At 41.4% G+C, this 20,438-nt stretch overlaps 1 protein-coding gene and 1 long non-coding RNA gene across 3 annotated transcripts in view; one reads left to right on the top strand and one right to left on the bottom strand.

Moving 5' to 3' along the window:
* Positions 1-389: 389 nt before the first annotated feature.
* Positions 390-20,438, bottom strand: part of PACRG (parkin coregulated) — a 227,162-nt gene continuing 207,113 nt past the window's right edge. For both annotated transcript variants that reach the window (XM_081000756.1, XM_081000755.1), the window contains one exon: positions 390-719. In XM_081000756.1, coding sequence (XP_080856882.1) covers positions 559-719 — 161 coding nt within the window. In that variant the 3' untranslated portion in view covers positions 390-558. The remainder of the gene's footprint in view (positions 720-20,438) is intronic.
* LOC308474470 overlaps positions 17,513-20,438 on the top strand; it is a 35,758-nt gene continuing 32,832 nt past the window's right edge. The window contains exons 1-2 of the long non-coding RNA XR_013984753.1: positions 17,513-17,616; positions 18,358-19,918. This is a non-coding gene — a long non-coding RNA (uncharacterized lncRNA). The remainder of the gene's footprint in view (positions 17,617-18,357; positions 19,919-20,438) is intronic.

Raw genomic sequence — 20,438 nt, 5'->3', positions numbered from 1 at the left:
AAACATCTGGAAGCTTCGGTGGCACGTGCGCACATATCATTAATTAAGTTTATGAAGGCGCTTTCTAATGGGCTACACAAAAATCCCTCCTGTAATTGGTATATATGCTCAAAAGTTTTATTGTGAGTCAGAGACCATTATTCTGACCAGCTGCTAGAGAGTCACTGCTGAACCGCTGTTTCTCCTATTAAGCAGTCAGCATAAACTCTCCTCGTTACAGTCTCTGACATCGCCCCCAGGGCAAGAGGACACAGAAGAGCAATTGCCAAAATGCGTACGAAAATTATAGTTTTATTGTCCATACAACTGAAGGTTCGACTCTGGCTCCTGCTCCACTCCGCTTTTGTGATAAAGAAGCAATTCACAGGACAAATAAGCACAGTACACTATTGTAATCAAAGAAACAGGCACTATTTATGTATTGGAAAGACTGGTTCACAATAGTACCACACAGTCTAAAGGTCCAGAAGCTGCTGTTTTAGTAGATGCAGGGAAAGAATGAGGAACAGAACATTTGACAGAGCTGGAGAATGTAAATAGCCTCACTCCTTCTGTTTGTTAGTTTAACAGGCATGATTGGTAAGTTGGAACCATGTATTTAATGTTTATGTAGGCATCTTCACCACCATAGCGCTCAAAGGCTTCCAGTGTCTCTTGAATCAAGTCTCCGATATTTTCACGCTTCTGCTGACTGTAGTCAATGCCATCTCCCGAATTAACTGATTGATTAAAAAAAGAAAGAATATATTAGGCTAGATGGTCTCGTGGAGATATCACAGCGCAACCTTTGCTCTAGAAAATAATTACAAGCAGTGCAAACTAATGGTAAATTCATCTTCATCTGAAAATATAGGAGGTGCTCAACAACAACAACAATAACACCCTGGTTCTGCTGCACACAAACTTGTCAGAAAGCCTTCCATGCAGACTTCACCTTATCAGCCATATGTACCAGCAGGAGACCATGTTCTGCCAAAGTAGCTTCTCTCTGTACAGTAGACTGCAGATGCACTGGCATAGCACATGTGCCATTGGAAATTAGAGCCATCTCTATGTGCCCTAAGGCTGTAGATTTTTGCTGCAGCAATAACATAAGGGCAGAATCATGAAATCTTAGGGATCTATTTACAAAAAGAACCTGAGCCTATTCTTATTTCCCCAGTTATTTCATCTGTCCGCTGCTGGTTTCTATCTTTAGGGGACACTGCAGCTGGTGTGGTCCTACGTGTCTATGCCTATGACAGGGGAAGCCAATGTTCCACTTTCCTGATGTTGCTAGACTCCAGCTACAATCAGTCCAGCCAGCCTGGCCAATGGTCAAGGAATTATAGGAACTGTAGTTCAACAAATCTGGAGGGCACAGTGTGGGCTACCCCTACTCTGCGAAGTCCCTGTTAGGATGATGAGCTGAGGTAGGCCAAGCTCAGGAGCCAAGAGAGAATGGATGTACTACTCTCTCATCTAGGTAATCACAAAAGGTCAGGTACCTGGTTTTAATGTCTAGTTTGGCCAATCAGGAGGCTGCTTATTAACTAAGGGGCTTGTGCTGGGTCTACCTATTTCCTACCAGCCTGAAGAGGACTTGAAGGCCCGATCCCACACAGTTCTGGATAGATCACCAGGCAGTCTTTGCCTCTCTTTCTGAAGCTGCATTCTAACTTGACGCTTCTGAGAAAAGGGCAAAGGGCTGAACACATTACAGATTATTCCAAGGGGCCGGTCCCTGCCAAACACAAGATCCATTTGCTTATTGAGACTGGAAGAAAGGGAGCTGTGGTTTGTTGCAGAACAGTCATTTTGAAGAAAACCACACAACACAAGCAATGTTGGGGTTCTGGGAAAAAATGTGTTAAATTAAGTCAGCACCAATAGGGCAAATTATTTGAGTCCTTATATGGAATAACAGTCTTTTCCATTTACTCTGCTGCGAGGCAGCTTGGGAAGTAACTGGTAACACATATCTGAAGTGAGATAGTATATCCGTTCTTGCAAGAAAGTCTAGATGCCTGTGCAAATATGGAACAAATGTAAAACTTGGATACATAATCCTTCACCCAGGACTTTGATGAGACTTGCACTCTGATTCTAAACATATTTATTTAGAAGAAGGCCTCACTGACTTCACTGGAATTGCTTCCAAATTATTTTCCAAGCCCTTACTTCAGTGTAATCTCAATGGAAAATAATGTGACTACTCTGGAGTAAAAGGTTAATATATCATGGCCATATAAGGGAACATCCTACAACCCCCTTCAGCATGAATATATTCAGAATCATACCAAAGATAATTTGGCAGTAAGTACTGGATGATTTAGAGGTTTGGCAATAAGACAGAGTTTTTTAGTCCCGTATATCTCTGGCTCTAACCCAGCATGGATATATAGTGACTGAAAACAGTGATTGCCTGAAGGTTATTTGATGGCTCATGTGACATTGGTTGGGCTCACTTTTGTTAATAGCAGACAGGTGTCCTCACCATAAAACTCAACGTCCCTCCTAACACTATTTATCCATTCTGTTGACAGTGTCAGAGAAGCCAGAAGAATCTTGTAGGAAGCCAAATAATCTTCTCCTTGCTTGACATTCTCTTCGGGGCCAAGGAGCAGTGAGGGTGCAAGGACAGTTTTCTTTCAGTCGTGTCTCTTGAAACATTAGCCCATTAGATCTGATCTATGAGGCTTCACTTCAGGGACTGTTCAGATGCTGCTTTGCACATTTAAAGCATAGGACTTCCCCTAAAAGAATCCTTGGAATTGTGGTTTTCCCCTATAGATTCCAAGCACCCTTAACAAACTACAGCTACTGTGATTTTGGGGGGAAGTCATGTGCTTTAAATGTGCATTGAATGTGCTTTAAATGTATGGTGTGAAATTGCCCTAGGTCAGGAGTGAGAATCAGGCTAATGAACTCTCTTACTGTACTCATAAATTAAGCAGGACATTTCATGTCTATTTGAGCACAGGATCTTCTCAATTTATTACTTTCTTCCTTTGCTTGCACTTAGACTCATCCCAAGTAGAATGCTAGGAACAAAGCAGCATTTTAACAGTTCTTCACTCCAGCGGCAGCTGATTAGTAGGTTGATTCTGAAGTGGGTCTCTTGAGTTACATGCCCAAAATAAAACACATGCTTCTCTGCAAGGAGCTGAGCTACAATGACACATAGTGTGAGATTTTGCTATATTACATCAACAATGGTTATTTCAATGCACTTTATTGGAGGCCTAGACCAATGGTTGCTTTGTTCCCTCCCAAACACATGTCCCAAGCATGATGTCAGCAACCTCTGATTCCCTGGATGTTACTGCTTTTCAGCACTCCAAACCCATCCAACACTTTCTGACATTACAATAAATCACATGAGGAGGAAATCTCATGGAATTATCCATTCCAATGTCCATGAAATAGGTTCTTATAAACCTCATGAGAGAACATAAGGACTTGAACATTTTCACATTAAGAAAACACAACAATGTTATATCAAAACTGGGTCAGTGAGCACAGGCAAAAGGAATGAACTAGAACACCAGTCCGGAAGATAAACAGCTCACAGTTAAAAGGTGTAAACATAACATATAGATTATATGCAACTCCCAGGTCTCATGTGACAAATTCATGATAGTGAGAGCATGACCAGATGCCATTTGAAATAAGCATTTATATGGGCTATCTTTCACAAACAATTTATGTCAACACCTTATTAGTGATTTTCCAATCCATTCCTTGGCTTTATCTGTGCCAGTGCAAGTCATGAGTTGCATCTTCATACCTAAATGGGGTCACCAGTGCAATGTAGAATTATAATGATATTCCCCCAAAGTTGATGGGCATTGCCATTCAAATGGTGTGTGCACTGCATCTTGTGACTGATTATGCAGGGTGGAGGTACCTGTCCCACCATATTTTATTCAAGTTGGCACGCCTGGCATCTGATGATGATCGCAGAGTCCGGGATGGTTTAAATGCCACCCTTCCTTGAAGAGAAATTCTGGCAACTATCATTTATTATGTGAACTTTCACAAGGAAAATTGCTGGTCTTAATTCTTGAAAGGAAAGCAGTAAAATACTGGTATATTCTCTGTTTCCTTCACATTATTAGTTCTTTTTTTTAAAAAAGTTGAACATGGAACCCTCTCAGGTGCCACAAAACTCAAGCTCATGTTAGGCACTGGATCTCTGCACCACTGGAGCTGTGGAACAGAGGAAGGAAGGACAAAGGGTTCCACATTAGGGCAGTCCCACAACAATGAAATCAGGTGCCACTGAAGGGTCAGTCTGGTGCCGCTGGCTAATTTTGGCCTTCCTGTCATCCATGGTTCTCACTGGCCCTTAGGCTTGACCACTGCATTCACCCTTAAACATGTGTCTGCCTTAAAAAATGATTCTGTTTGCTCTTTCAAAACATTTACCACTCTAAAATAGCAAAGACACAAAGCTAGAGATTTGGGTTAGCTCTGGGTAAGATAAACATACTTTGCAACTGTGCTGATGGTGAGACATGGTGATAGCTTGATCTGATGCAGACAAAAATCAGTAAGGATGCCAGGCTAGCAAAATAATTCTACACGAGATGACGGCTCGGAGGACCGAGTAAAAAAATACTCCAAAAGGGTCAGGCATAAGAGAATGAGCTATAAAGGATGGCACAAAGTGATGCACAGACTATCATTACTGACAATGCATGCCACATGCAGAGCTCATATCCTCAAGACAGCCATTGTTCCTTCTAATTTCATGACACAGTTTATAAGTGACGCTACTGAAAGGCTATTTCAGCAAAGAAGACTCCCGCTATGCTCCACAATAGTTGCCCTACACAGCTACAGGAATTAGCAAATCTTTCAGGCAAAGATGGGGATGATTACCCATCAGGACAACATCCACCCCTGCATTTGCCAGCATTAGACAGATGAGTCATACTGATTTCCTCAGCACACCTAAGGCTAAGTATCTAGTCATAATAATAATTAGAATGAGTACATGGAGGGGTGGGGGAACCCTCGCCACTGGTGCGCAGCAGTCTCAGCCTGCCCTTCTCTAGCGTAATGTTATTTTCGTGTTATTTATTGTATAGCGAACATGTGGGCAACCACAGAAAAAGCTGTACGTAAGATGCCAGAACCTGGATTGGATTCAAGCTGTTTATTGAAGCTTCCCTTAGTGGCAGAGAATTAATCAACATGAAGGAAATTTCAGAGAGCACATCTGTCATGCCACACTCCCCAAGTGAAATGTCTTGCAGACGCAGCATGCAGCAAAGGGCTCTTGTCCTAGGAAGCAGCAGTGTTATTATTACACTGCATAGGAAAAGATTTTGCTCAATGCTGGGCAGAACTGCTGATCTAGAGAACTGGAATTAGAAATGGTAGGAGCTAGAATTACAAGTAATTCCCAGATTAGGGCACCAGGCTTCTGTCTGTTATTATCCACATAAAGGTACTTATTATATTAAAAGGTGAGTTTGCGTTTTTATATCCCTTAAGAGCTCTTTCAGATGATGGTACCAGAGGTGAGGCAATTCTTCCGTTGTGATTGTGGACAGCCAGTATGATGCAGTGGTTAGAGATCTGGATGCAGGCCAGGAGACCCACACAGCCATGAAGTTCACTGGGTGATTTTTTAATATATTTATTTATTTTAGGCAATTCTATCTTTGGGCCATGAAAGCTCCCTAAGGTCCTTAGGCCAGTCATTGTGTCTCAGCCTATCATATATCAAAGGGCTGTTAGGGGAAAATAATGGGATAAACCCCAGGTATGATCACTCAAATCCTTTGAAGAAATGTAAGATTGTGTGATCAGAAACAAAACAAACAAAAGTTTCAGGACACACACACAAAAAGCAGTACTTCTTCACATAGCACATAAGTAAACTATGGAATCTGCTTCCTCAAGAGGCAGTGATAGCCACCAACTTGGCTGACTTTAAAAAAAGGATTAGACAAATTAATGGAGGATGGCTATGTTCTACCTCTGCTGTTAAATATGGGGAATTAAAAATGGAGAGAGTGCTGCTGTGCTCAGTCCCTATGCCTTCTTCTGGCAACTTTTGCAGGCAAGCGGGTGCCAAACATATTTCTCTGCTTTCCTTTAGACCACAAAAGTGAGGCCAAAAAGTGAGGCCAAGAAGTGGGTCTTGTTGTCTGGGCAACCCAGGACCTCCATGCACACTGCCCCGATTTGAGCCCCAGGGAGGTCACTCTGGTGCTGCAATGCAGAGGTTTGACTTCACTGGCGGAGGCACACCTCATTGTCTCTCGAGACAGATGGATGTCAACAACTACTTGCTGGCTTCCCATTGGCATCTGATTGGCCACTGTGAGAACAGGATGCTAGGCTAGATTGGTCATTGACCTGATCCAGCAGACTGTTCATATGTAAACCAGATCAAATGCTTGTGATATTGCTTGATGTAGAAGGAGGACCCATTACCTGTCAGGCTAATAATGAAGGAGGATTTTAAATTGCTTCAAAATTTTCAGATTTTTGTCTTGGCATTTTTCTAAGAATGAATATTATTATTTTTAAGTGTTCATAAATACAACAAAACCTTGATTTCTGTAATATAGATCACCTATTATTGTAGAGACCAGAAATGGAATGTATCTGAAAAGTCTGGAAGGGGTATAAAGGCTCAACCCTCCAGTTCCATCACTATCCAACTACAATCCAAGAAACATACATGACAGTATGAAGGCTATGGTTACCAAATCCTCCTCTTTTTTCTATGGTTCCTATGCAAATATTACCCTGCTCTCAATGCCACAAACCCTGTTCCTACATTCTCCTTTCTGGGCAATGAGAAGAAGCACTGAACAGCTACCAAGCATGTCAGTCTTCCCTTTGCCATCCCCAATAATAGGTGGGGGGGGGGAGAGGAGTTTTTGTTTCACATAGCCCCTGGATGAAAACTTCCTCCATCTTAGGGATGTTCCTATCCCAAGAGGAAAGTGACCACCTCTTTTCTTCTTCTTCTGGGGCAGAGTCATGTCTATTGCTAGAGACTCGATGGATCTTGCATTACACACATCTCCCCGGTCTTTCTTCAGACCATAGTAGAAGAGATGCATGCATGGCACTTGGCTGAGTTGGAGGAAACAATCTGCAGGGGTAAATGAGATCTATTCATATCTATGGAAGTTCTTGATGGTTATAAAATGTACTACAGACTTTTCTGTGGCTTATTAGCTTCCGCTTCTAAGCAGAGGCAGCCGTCTCTATTCAAGATGTTTTAATCTTTTGTATGTGTTCAAACACCTCTATTCAAATCAATGATATATACCGTACTTGCCCTTGAAAAGACCTTTCCTCAAGGTCTTATACTTCATGGAAGACATAAATTGAAACTGGAATGGCTGTGTAGCCAGAAAGGTAGAAAAAGTAACTTCCCAAGATTTTAATAGTTCAAATCTGCCCGGGGTCTTTTTGAAAAGAAAGAGATTCAAAGAGACTACTGAAGATCCTTTGAAGCAGGTGCTAGAGTTCCAGCTTAAATCCTTTTGTCAAAGGCCATTCAACCATTTCAATGGAGAAGGCACAGAAATGTGTTCTGTATTGGTCTTGCTCCTCAGAGGCTGTATTGATCGTGGTCATTATTATCAAAACTGAACAATTCTGTTCAAGGCATGTCATGAAACATGTAATTAAAACAAACAGAGATGCACACAAAGCACAGAGAAAGATCAATTCCTCAACTTCATGCATCAAATCAGGACAAATCAAAGCAATCTTTCGTGCAAAGATAACTGCTATCATCAGATGCTTCACAGCTTATGCCAGCTAGATTCTCTCTCTCCTCAACTACCTACTGGCCATGAGTACTGTTGCTGTCTGTGGCTTGGATCCTAAGGTAAGGAGCTCTTACCTTAAGCAAGTTTACAGAAATGAAGTTCCCTGCATCCTACTGCACTTCCCAAAATTTAATAGCAGCTGAACAAGTAATGTTTTTGTGGATGTGTGGGAAGCCTTGTGCTACAGTTTTCAAGCTTCCACTCAAATTAGTGTGCTGCATAAATATATTCAATGAACAAAAAACCTTTCAGTTTAATGTGTTGTGTTAAGGGCTTTCCACATTCACTCAAGCTCCAAAATGCCTGGAAATTACACTCCAAGCTCTACAGTGCCTTCCTCAAAGTTTTTTTTTCCTTTTTTTCCAAAGGTGATATCATGATACGAGATCAGGATTTCAATTAAAGTTTAGGGAGAGAAGTACCTTCTACTTATATCAAGTATGTTTAGTTGTTCATATACCTAATTTCTGAAAAGGCAAGACTGGTCATTGATACAAGCTAACACTGCCATTTTATGGAGAGCTATTCCCAACTCCAGTCCCTTACATTTAGTTTACATTTAGCACAGTCTGCATATTTCCAACGCAATTCAATAACCAATAAAATCCAAAACTTGAATCTTTCCTGTACTATAGACTTAAAAAGAACTTTGCCAAAATCTTCACACTGCCAGGGAAATCGGTGATCTTCCCATTTAGATGCTGAAAACACAAATACGAAACCGACTCATAATGTCAGAAGGCAATTCTTCCCTTATCAAACTTGTCTTTTCTCTGTAGAAACTAGGAAAACTAAGATTGAAGACATGATCAGCATTGTTTAAACCGATCCATTGTTCATGCTGATCAGTTTAAACTGGTCAAAGAATCAGTGATACAGAGTGCAAAGGTCAGCCCTAAATGCACAGTATGTCATGTATTTATCATCTAAAGGAGACAGATACATTTCTGCACATGCAACCTCCGTTCAAACAATTTATATGAAATTCTTGAGTCAGCCCAGGACACTAGGGGTTCAAGAAATAGGTTGTATGTGTTGGTACAGATACATTAAATATATACAATAATTAACTTTGCTTAGGCATACTTTTTCTCATTCTTTTTCAAAGTCATCTAAGCTAACAGACATCATCACAGTTTGTTGTGTGTGGAGAAGTGCTTTTAAAATTGTTTTTACTGTGAGAGTTGGAAGTCTTTATCCACAGTCTCTGAACTGTGCATACCTTTTAGAGATGCCAGTGAAGTTCTCCTGAGCCCAGGAAATAACTGAAGGGGCTCATTAAAGCCCAACTCAAAGGACATGAGCTTTATGACCCCCCAAATTCTTTGATTCACTTTAAAATTGGAGCAAGAGAAGAGTTGTCATTCTCAGGTTCTTAACCCCCATTAATGTAATGGAGGAATTTGCTCCATTACATTCAATAGGATAAAACCAAAAAGCTGCAAGGGCAAAATTCAGGAGGAGTGGGAGGAAGGAAATCCATATACAATGCCCTTGCCCTTAGGGTATTTATGGAGTGTGGAACATGTATGGAATCGACTCTTCTAGGAGGAAGAGACAGCAGAAAAAAAGAAGTTTGCCAAAATGGTCCATGAAGCTGCTTTCTACCGTCTACCCAGTATTGCCTAGATCAACTGATAGAGGCTCTCTGAGGTCTTTCCCATTACTTGATCCTTTTAACTGGAGATGTCAGGGACTGAGCCCATGATATTCTGCATGCAAGCCACACACTGTACCACTGAGCTACCCCCAACTGTGAGGTCACTCTTTCTTTAACCAGACTTATAAGCGGGGTGGGGGAGGGGGGACCAGCAACTTGGTAAGGAATTGCAAAGAATTCTTGGTAAATAATTGCAATGCCTTATGGTGTTTTTGGTAACAATGTGAGTTCACTAGAAATAGTTTTTAACTATTTGTAAATGGCTGCTGTTTAAACAAAAATCTTGAAAAGGAGCCAGGACAGCAGCTGTTATCATAGCTTTTCATTTCCAGGAAACATTAGCAACATCACATGCAATCCATTCTAAGCCCAGAAGTCCACCCCCCTTTTTTTTTCTTAATTGAGATACTAAAATGAAAACAAAGCCACATATTTTTTGTTAATGACACATGGCATATGCAAACACGTCTGTCCCAAGAAGAGACCAGTTGGGAGGGACAAGGTCTTCCTAAAATGATTGTCATTTAGAGTATTTGCCCTTCTCCAGCAATCTCAGCCAAACAACATGCTCAGCAGGAGACAGAATCATGAAGCAAAAATCTCAGTGGCCTTGGTGCAGCCTTTGTACTGTTGCAAAACAATGAAGTAAGGCACAAATCCCACTTAAAGGACCAAAGGGATCACGTGTTGTCCCTGTATGTTATCTGTTGGAATTCATACAAAAGAAGAAAAACCTCATATACAGAAGCTACACAATTTATTTATATGGACAAAGACTGAATGGATTTAATTGCCCATGGTTTGAAATGCCTTTGTTGCATATTATGTCTGATACTATGTTCACTTGTAAATGGAGCTGAATTAATTTGTAATTAAAAGCACACAGTACAAAAACAACACAAAACAAGCATTATTCATTTGATAATGTAATGTAAAGCAACAAAGCATAAGGTCCATCTAGGGCAATTGGTTTCAAAGGAAACCAGAATTGTGCAGAAACATTATAATCATTTTTTAAAAAATGCAAGTGTTCTCCCTTGGGATTCCATAAATTGGTTCTTATAAATTGGTTAACCCAATGGCAGGTGAAATGCTGTAGTGCTGTTCCCTCTCACAGAGCAACAGAAGATGCCTCAGGCCACATGCCAGGAGACTATAGTGCAGTACCTCCTCATAGCAATGTTACCCAAGATTCCAGAGTGCCATTGACACTCAAGTAACATAAGCACCTGCTTTAAGATGAATGGTGCCTCTTCTCTGTAGACTTTATTGTTCCTGTACTACATGGAATGCTGCTGGCAGCTGATCAAGTGAGGAGAAGAAGGTGCAAACACTTAAAGTTATGGGAGCAGGTGATCTGAAAGCATTGATAGCTAAGTCATGCTAGGTGAGTCCAGAAGAAACTAGATGGGTGTTTCTGGAGCTATGTTCTGGAGCCAGGGAAGTCAATAATGCCCCTTATGCATTTGTTTATCAGCCTCTGAATGGCTCACCACAAGGAACAGCTCTGCATAGATAGGAGTCATCTAGTTAAGAGTCCTAGCTAAACTTAAGATGATTTAGCAAGCACTAGTGTGCAACCTCCATGCCCTCACCCACAATGGAAACAGCAAAGGGGCCAGTACATACACTACTAAAGCAATTGGACTAGCAGATGGGTGCCTTGTAAAATTGAAGGCATCTTTAGAAAACAGGCAAGATCAGTAATTTGTTTGTTTAAAAGGGGAATGAAGCTCCCATTAGCAGGGCTCCTCTGATTCCAGCCTATACACATAATTTTGATCTATTTCTCTCTCTCTCTCTCTCTCTCTCTCTCTCTCTCTCTCTCTCTCTGTGTGTGTGTGTGTATTACACAGTTATTAAGAATTGCTACTATTTCCAATTTATCATTATTTTCAGATCACTCAGGGAGGGTAGGAGAGACATGAACCTAAAAAGCTTCCTTGGGAGCTTAAGGGCATCAACTTTCTGAAAGATATGGCTGCACAGAATTTGAGCCTTTTTTTTTTTTTTTTTGCCAAAGCACAGGACCAGAGTTGAACACTTGTACTTAAGAAGGTTAAAGAACTGGCAGCAGTAGAAATTTACCCCGCTGATTTATCTTCAAAGCAGGTATAGTCCAGACAGCTGCAATATGAGTTTCCTTATAAATCCCCGGCATAACCTTAATTCTGACCTCTGTGGGTGGGCAAAAGGGATTGGCATTTAATTCCTTACACCGTTTTCCCTTTATATTTTGTTATGGGCTTCTGCTTTTGCTTCTCAACAAAACCAGTGCATGTAATATGTCAGAAGTAGGCAGCCTTCACTAGTCTGGTTTATTTTGGGAGCAAAGCGAGAGTCATGATAAAGGGATGATGACTCAAATTTGCTGCTTTTCTTTTCTTTTCTTTTTTGGGAAGACATTGATTTTCCTTCTAAAAAGCTTCCATTCCAAATTGCCTTTCTTTTTCAAATATAAACTCTGTGTATGCACACTTTACCTCCGAGTATATGACAACACAGTGCTTGTTTACAATGGTGGGTGTCAATTAGCAGGCTGCTCATAAATTACTGAGGAAACTCTTGTCTGTTGTCTATGCCAGTCCGCAACCCCTGAACCTTTGAAGCACCATGAGTGGAAGGGATGCAACCCAAGTTCAAGCCCTTGTACTTCTCTATCCTGCATATCCCAGAGCAAGCTCCAGGCAAATCCTGTCCAATTAAGCTTAGTGGGATTTATATCCATGTAAGGGTGAGCTAAGCTTTAGCTGTAATTTCTGGATATAAATATCCAAATATATATGGGGGTGGGCTTGCATTTTCTACGTTTCCCCACAACATTAAATTAATGTTTAAATATATGCTTAGACCAGGGATGGGGTAACCTGCAGTCTTCAAGATGTTGTTGAGCTCCCATCATCCCTCTGTCTTGGCCATGCTGGCTGCAGCTAGTGGGAGTTGCAATCTAACAACCTCTGGAGGGTCACAGTTTTCTGCACTCCTGCTTTAAACAATGCCTCCTTAATTACTGATTAATAGTACCTTAAAAAGTAAAGGTAAAGGACCCCTGACAGTTAAGTCCAGTTGCAAACGACTCTGGGGTTGCGGTGCTCATCTCGCTTTACTGGCTGAGGGAGCCGACGTTTGTCCGCAGACAGTTTCTCCGGGTCATGTGGCCAGCATGACTAAGCCGCTTCTGGCAAAACCAGAGCAGCACATGGAAATGATGTTTACCTTCCCGCCGGAGTAGTACCTATTTATCTACTTGCACTTTGATGTGCTTTCAAACTGCTAGGTGGGCAGGAGCTGGGACTGAACAAACCGCTGACCTTCTGATCAGCAAGCCCAAGGCTCAGTGGTTTACACCACAGCACCACCTGCGTCCCTAATAGTACCTTATTCCAGATTAATAGATTAAGAATTCCATTTACGGTATTATTTTATCGTTGAATTTATAAATGTGGACAGAAGTTGCACACTTTATACTTTAGGCTATGTGATCATGATCAGTTTGGGCTAATCATGACCATCACATATCTATGTTAGCCAATAAAATCAATAAAATAATGGCTGGGGCAGAGGCACTGGTAAAAAATGCTAAAATAGACACTACTGCCAAATTCAGTTTCACTAAAATATATATTGCAGAGTTAAAATAAGGCTAAAACATGGTGAGGAAATGACAGAGGATGTTTGTCTTCTCTTGGAGGGAGCTGGCTGGGATTCCTCCCCCCCCCCCCATGACCCTCTGGGTATCATCCAAAATTGACCTAGTAGCCTAGAGGACAAATTTTGCCCACAGCTCTTCATCCTTCATCTTCATCAGAAAGGAGTCTGAAAAACTGCTTGGAAAACTGAGGTCAAGCCTCTGACCTGAACAATAAATAGCTGATTCCTCCCTGCACCCCAAAAGCTAGGATCTCATCATCACACTCAACGTGATAGAAGGTACAGAAGAGGGTGAAGTGTCCAGGAGAGGTCATTGTAGCGTAGAAAGATTGGAGGTTGACTGTGCCATCCAAGTCCCCACCTATTCTTGGAAAGAAGGGAGGGTCTCCCCTCCCCCACTCCAGTGCGCACAGAGTTGATAAGCACAAGGAAGCATTGGGGAAGCTGCAATTCCTTCTGGCAACCCCGTACAGCAGAGCTTTCCCAACTTTTCACGTTGGTGACACATTTTTTTAGACATGCATCCTTTTGCAACACAGTAATTCAGTTACTCTGGGAGCCAGAGCAGCTTCGTCAGTTGCCAGAGCAGCTTCGTCACGCTGGCCACGTGACCCGGAAGTGTCTCCAGACAGCGCTGGCCCCCGGCCTCTTAAGTGAGATGGGCGCACAACCCTAGAGTCGGACACGACTGGCCCGTACGGGCAGGGGTACCTTTACCTTTTAATTCAGTTTTACTAGCCAACCAGAGGTTTCTAGCTGCGGGAGGAGTGCGGGAAGTGTTTGCATGGTACACCTACACACTGCAGCCGACACACTAACATGTCACGACATACAGTTTGAAAAGCTCTGCCACAGCAAGAACCTGTGACCCCCTAGCTGTTGTCAGACTATAACTCCCAATATCCCTGACCACTGGCCAGGCTGCCGGGGACTGATGGGAATTGGAGCCCAACATCCCCTGAAGAGCCATAGGTTTCCACAAATTTTGAAATATATATTTGCCTATTGTTTTCTTTCATTTCATGTTTATGGAAGGGCCTGCAATTTACAAACTGGATCTGGTATTCAGAGACTTCGGTTCTGCCATCCATGATAGAGTGAAGATAAAATTTGTACACCCCCCTCCACACCCCATGCATTGGTGAGAAGCACGGAGTGATGTGGATGACTGCTTTAGGTCAATACTGCCTAGTTTCTAGCAGTAAGGAAAACCACTAAATAATACCACAAAGTGCAATCTGTTTGAATATTTGTCAGCTTAAGTTTTCCCATCGTATAACACACAAAAAGTATGAGCTGTCAAGGAAATCTACTGACTGGAAATATGCTTCATTACACTTGGAAGATCATCCTTGGGCATGCATAAGCCTGCATTAGAAGCAAAAGAACAGCTATTCGTGTAGACATTTAAGTTTTAATAATATATGCTAGTAAAGCAAGGCTAGTTCAAATGGTTTTTAGAAAGCTAATTCTTCTGATCTCTTCATGAGAATATTTAAAAGTCATAATATTGTATTATACTTCCCCTGCCTTCTTTGGGTAAAATCTGCAAAATGTTTATAATGCCCAAGAAAGACACTCATATTGGATGCAACTTACTAACAATGCTGGAATTGCAGTTCCAAGTCATTCAGAGGGAAGCATTGTATCGGAAAATATTAATAAAGATGAGTGAAGAGTGAATACAGCAGCTGATGCAGAATGGTGGCCTTTGGAGGCAAAAAGTCAATGAACGTTATACTAAAGAGGAAGGAACGAACTATGCAAGTCTCTATGGATTCATGTTACTAAAGCCAAACAAAGAGTCATAATTTCCTGACCACTCAAGACCAAGGTATTTCAAGACCGTTCATCAAGATCGTTCATGTTACTAAAAGCAGAAACTAGGATTGCCATTTTCTCCCTTTGAATTTGTGTGTCTTTAAAAGGTTGTGTGACAGACAGAAATTCAACTGGATCTTTCTCCACCATTTTATCTTTATAGCTGGGGGGGGGGGGGATGAAATCTGTTGCAGAAAGTGGGTGAAGCATTGCTCTTGGGGTTTATTTATTTTATTAACTGCATTTATCTACCACTTTTTTTGGCCAAAACACCCAGAACAATTTACAATTAAAAATATCAGAATAAATAAAAAGCTACAAAAATATTGTCAGGGCAATTTCAAGAGTTGATTGCACAGGCTCCCTGGGCACGGCCTCTTCGGCTTTGTGGCAAAGTAATAAGATGACATGGACCAGAATGCTGCTGCCCATCACTACCACAGGAGGAGGTCCAACAGACGGCATCTTGCCATGCCCGCCCCCTTAAACCTGGAGATGACCCTGAGCCTCCTATTGAATGAATCACTTTGCTCATTTCTGTAAATCAAAATGTTTCTTTCAAGAAACAGATTTAAAATGTACTGACAGAAGAGCAGAATCTATGTGAAGACACATGCATAAAAGAGAAAGGACTTAAATCCTTTTAAGGGCATTTAAAAAATAAAATTAAAGTGGTAATATATGGAGACCAAGGTCACGGCTCCCAGAGTAATAATTTTGTGGGACAGAAAACATAGCATCAGAATCCCATGATCACACAGTTTTCCTGTACAGTTTAATTGCTTTTCAATGTAAATGAGCCGGGGGGGGGAGAGAGAGATAATGATTACGCATCCATAAAAAGAAACAGCTATGCTTCCGTGAAGTTCTGCTATCTTTGTACCGAGAACGACAATTTTAAATTTCAAAGAACCTATCATATAAACTGCAAGCCACTTAATGGTTAGTCTAAAAGAATTTTGAGAGAACTACATAAAAGTCAAGGGAAATGAAGAAAGAGCCGGGGGAAATAGACTAATACGGTTTCATAGTTGCCAACCAGAAGCCTATCAGAAGCCCATAAAGGTAACAGCCTACTTCAGTGATCCCGATTCCCATTTCAGAGGCAGAGCTCAGTTCAGATCCTTGTACAGTATCTGCATACTATGAAATCAACAGATTAATTTTCAGGAGAAGCTGGATCAAGCCCAATGATGGTGCCTTGTGTTTCATTTTAGTATGCATGGGTGAACATTATCCTTGAAGCTTGAGGTTCTAAAGGAGAATACCATTTGAGAGCATTTGAGTAAAAATAAAAGGAGAGGTAACTAATAGCCATATCCTTACAGGAGTCTGCTACAACTGGCAAACCAGGCAACCAAGACTTAGATGATGCCATCCATGATTAGATTACCAAATTTTCAAAGAGAGACATAGTGGTAATGAGAGGCTTCAGTTCAGCTTGCTCAGGCTTGCAAGAGATGTTTACAAAAATAACAAAAAAAAAGTTTATTTGGCTATGTCTGGAACAAGAGGAAGAAATGAACAGGTAGTTTTGCTGAAAAGAGAACATGGATAAATGTTAGAGGGTGATGTACAGAATGCTGCTTAACACCTCTGCTTTCTCCCACAAGGAAAACTGTGCTGAGCCTGGCAAAAAGAGACTGAACACCAAAAGGAAGCAGCCAAAATTAGGTAAAGAGGGGTCATAGGAGTACTTAGCCACTCTAACTTAATTCAAGCTTCATGGTCTGGTGAATCAAAGAATCATAAAATTGTAGAGTTGGAATGGATCCCAAAGCTCATCCAGTTTAACATCCTGCAATGCCGGAATCTCAACCAAAGTATCCATAACAGCTATTTTACTTTTCAGAAACTCCCATTCATCTTGGATTCCCTTCCTTTTGAGTATTTCTCACCATCCAGTGGTTCCTTAAGCTTTTTGAAATCAGCTTTCTTAAAATCTGGAGTGCACTCAACTTTCCTTTGGCTCTGTAACATGAAACTCAAAATGACATCACTTCCTCCCAAGGTTGTCAGTATTTCCATTTTGTCAATCAGTTCTTCCCTGTTGGTGAGGACCAAGTCCAAGATAGATGATCACCTTGTTGCTTCTTCCAACTTTTGGGAAATGAAACTGTCAGTAAGACAAGTGAGGAATTTGCTGGAACTTACATTCTTGGCAGAGTTTGAGTTCCAACAGATAGCAGGGTAGTTGAAGTCTTTCATGACTGCTATTGCTCTCCTTTTTGAATGTTTGGTAATTGCATCCTAGGGTACGAAAGCAACTTGCAGGTGTGATTTCAGGGTCTCTTCTATAAATTTTGAAGAATAGGTGAACTGCCACAATATGAAGTGCCATATAGATTGGCAAATGCCATCCCCATCTTCAAAATGGGGGAAGGAGAAGATCCAGGAAACTACAGACTGGTTAACTTGACAATTATAATTGGAAAGGTTCTAGGGTAGATTCTTCAGCAGTCAGCCTGGGAGCCTTTAGAAGAACCCCCACTGTGCAGTTATGAAACCAGCATAGGTTTCATAAGAAAATGTCATGACAGACTAAAATTTTCTCCCATTTTAGAGTGACTAGTCTGGCAGATCAGTGGCAGATTCTTGATGATCTGGGGTGGTTGGTCATATGAGACTCCACTTTCAACACTATTTGTGCCTATCTCAGGAGAACCTGGCTATCTGTTAGCATCTTTCCAAATGGTAAGGAAAGCTTTTACCACAAGTCAGTTGCATTTGTGTGGCAAAATGTATTCACCTGATCCCTCTGAGCAAGCTGTGCTCCAAGCTCAACTGAGTGCAAGATGTAATTCTGAATTTAAAGAAGTCCACTGTTGTTTGAGAGCACCAATGCAGGGAGCAGAGAAAAGGCAAGAAAGTGAAAAGCGTGTTCATCAACGGGAAAAAAATGTTGTTTTACCACACAGATAATAGTTCCCAGAACTTATTTTATTTGGAATTCACTATATCCAATTTTTAGCTGACAAAAAATTGATGCCTAACTGGTATATTAAATATTTTTTATGCCACAGAAGGAGTAATTAAATTTTTCTTAAAATTACCATTACAAATGAGCAAGAGCTGTATACGTTTGAAACTCATTTTATACTGTGAATTATGAATCAGGACTAGGCATCAATTATATTCTCCTTGATTCCTTCCAATCCTATTATCTAATCAGTGTAGCATCCACAGGACTTTATAATTGATCTTCTGGAAGAAGAATATTTCTGTAATTGTATTACTATAGAGCACGATGCGATATCGTTGTATAGAGGTACTTTCTTATTAAAATCTAACACTAAAACAGGGCAAACCAAAACCAAAACCAAAACACCACCACCTTTGACAAGAAGTATTCATTTCCTCATCTAATTAACTGTTTAGGTAGGGGTACTAAGTCCAGAGAAATTCTAAGATGTTGTTTGTATCCATCTGTCTCAGAACACAGTGGAGAAGTGCGCCTTTGCAGGTGAAGTCAAACTGTTGGAAGGTTGCAGTGCCTGCTGTGGCTGTAGAGAATGATACAAGACAGACATGGGGCAGAAATCTGGCATCCAATTGTACTGCTGCAGATGCACCACAACGTTTCTGTTGGATATTGCAGAGTATACGCAGACTTTCTGGAAGTATCTGGTTGCAAGCTGACAGGATGACCAGGAACAAAATGCTGCTCATTAGTAACTTGGTTACTTAGAGGTTTATTATTTACAGCAGACTCACAAGTTGCTATATACAAGATACAGACACGGATATTAACTCTCTCTCTGAACTCAAACTTCAGCTAACTCCAACAGACCAACCAACCACACAGAAGCCATGAGTCATCCTGCCTATATGGGTGACCACGACCAATAGCAGAGTCATTTCTAAGGTTCAAATATCATCTGACAGAAAACTCCTCTGCTCAGACTTTCTGGCCTTTGGCCAACTCACTAATTGTTTCTGTGAGAAAGCTGGATCAAAGCACGTAGCAAAATCCCAACAGTTTCTTTTCTCTGTGCTCCTCCCAGCAGCTATTCCTCCTCTGGTCACTGCAATGGATACATGATCTGACTGTCGGTCTCCAGGCACTGTGGTCATCTGCAAGGGATTCCCACACTGTGGAGTTGATGTCAATCTTTGTAACAAAAAGTGGGTCTGCCAATGGACCTGGTGCCTGAAGCCAGCTCCCTGTACAGCATGTCCTTTGGGGATCCTGCCATCTTCCATTCTGTGGACATGACGAAGCCAGCATAGAGACTAAGACAGGCGTGTGCTGGGAATATGAGCTTGGGAGAGCACATATTTGTTTGAAACTCTGTCCTGCAATGTGATACCCAAAATCTTCCTGAAACAGCACGTGTAGAAGGCATTGAGGCATCATTCTTGACAGTTGTAAGTTGCTCACGACTCACTTCCATAAAGCAGCATGTGCAACATGGTAGACCTTCACCTTGGTATTGGTTGTTAGCATCACATTCTCCCATACCTCTTTGGAGAGGTGACCCATAGCTGTAGCTAACTTGCCAATACACTTATCCAGCTCAGCCGTGATGGAGAGGCTACTGGTTATAGTAGAACTCACAGAGACAAAATTGTCTACCACCTCAAGCTTGTGGTCGCCAATGATGGCATTGAGCAATGGTGACATCCTGACCCAGGTCGTTGGTCTTTGTCAGGCTGATAGTAAGGCCAAACTTCCTGAAGGCTTGGGCAAAATGGTTGGTGAGTCTCTGTAAAGCTTCCTCAGAGTGTGCTGTCAAGGCTGCATCATCTGAAAGCAACGTTTCTCAGATAAGAACCCAGTACACTTTTGTCTTGGTGTGGAGACCAAGGTTGAACCAGGTTGAACAGATCGCAGTCACTCCTTGAATGAACGTACACAGCATCTTCAATCAAACTGAAGGCATAGGAGAGCAACCAGGAGAAGAATACGCCAAAGAGATTTGGGGCGAGAACACAGTCTGCTTCACACAACTCTTTATAGGGAAGGCATCGGAGGATGAGCTTTCATATTCAACAGGTAATGTTGATGGGTAGATTTAAGTGCTCTTAGTATGATTGAGCAATAGCTCTGTGTAGGAACAGGTCTTTAATTAGTTGCCAGTGTAGTATAGTGTAGTGGTTAAAGCATGTCAAATTAGGACCTGGGAGGCGAGGATTCAAATCCTCACTCAGCCATGAAGCTCACTTTGTACAAAGGTGATTATGACAGCAGCCTAAAATTAAGGCCCATGTTGATTTTTCCAAAAGGGGCCCCTTCCCCTGTTGAGGAGTAATGGTAATTAACAAGAGTTTAACTTTCTTTCCTTATCTGTATTTTATGGCCCTGTAAATCTGCAGAGCGCAGGGGAAAGAGACAGCCAGACGTGAACCTCTTTTCCAAGAGACTCATATTTTTGTCATCAACACAGCATAATCCCTACATTTAATTAACTCCTTCATTCTCTTCTGATAAACTATGAATTTTTATTAGATAATAATCTCCTGTACTTTATGAAAGTCACACACCTATTAGCATTATCCCCTCTTGTCTTTGTTCT

The sequence above is a fragment of the Podarcis pityusensis genome (assembly GCF_964106645.2).
Source record: "Podarcis pityusensis genome assembly, chromosome: 3".
Lineage (NCBI taxonomy): Eukaryota > Metazoa > Chordata > Lepidosauria > Squamata > Lacertidae > Podarcis > Podarcis pityusensis.
Note: the sequence above shows the minus strand (reverse complement) of the source record. Positions and strands in the feature narration are given on the sequence as shown.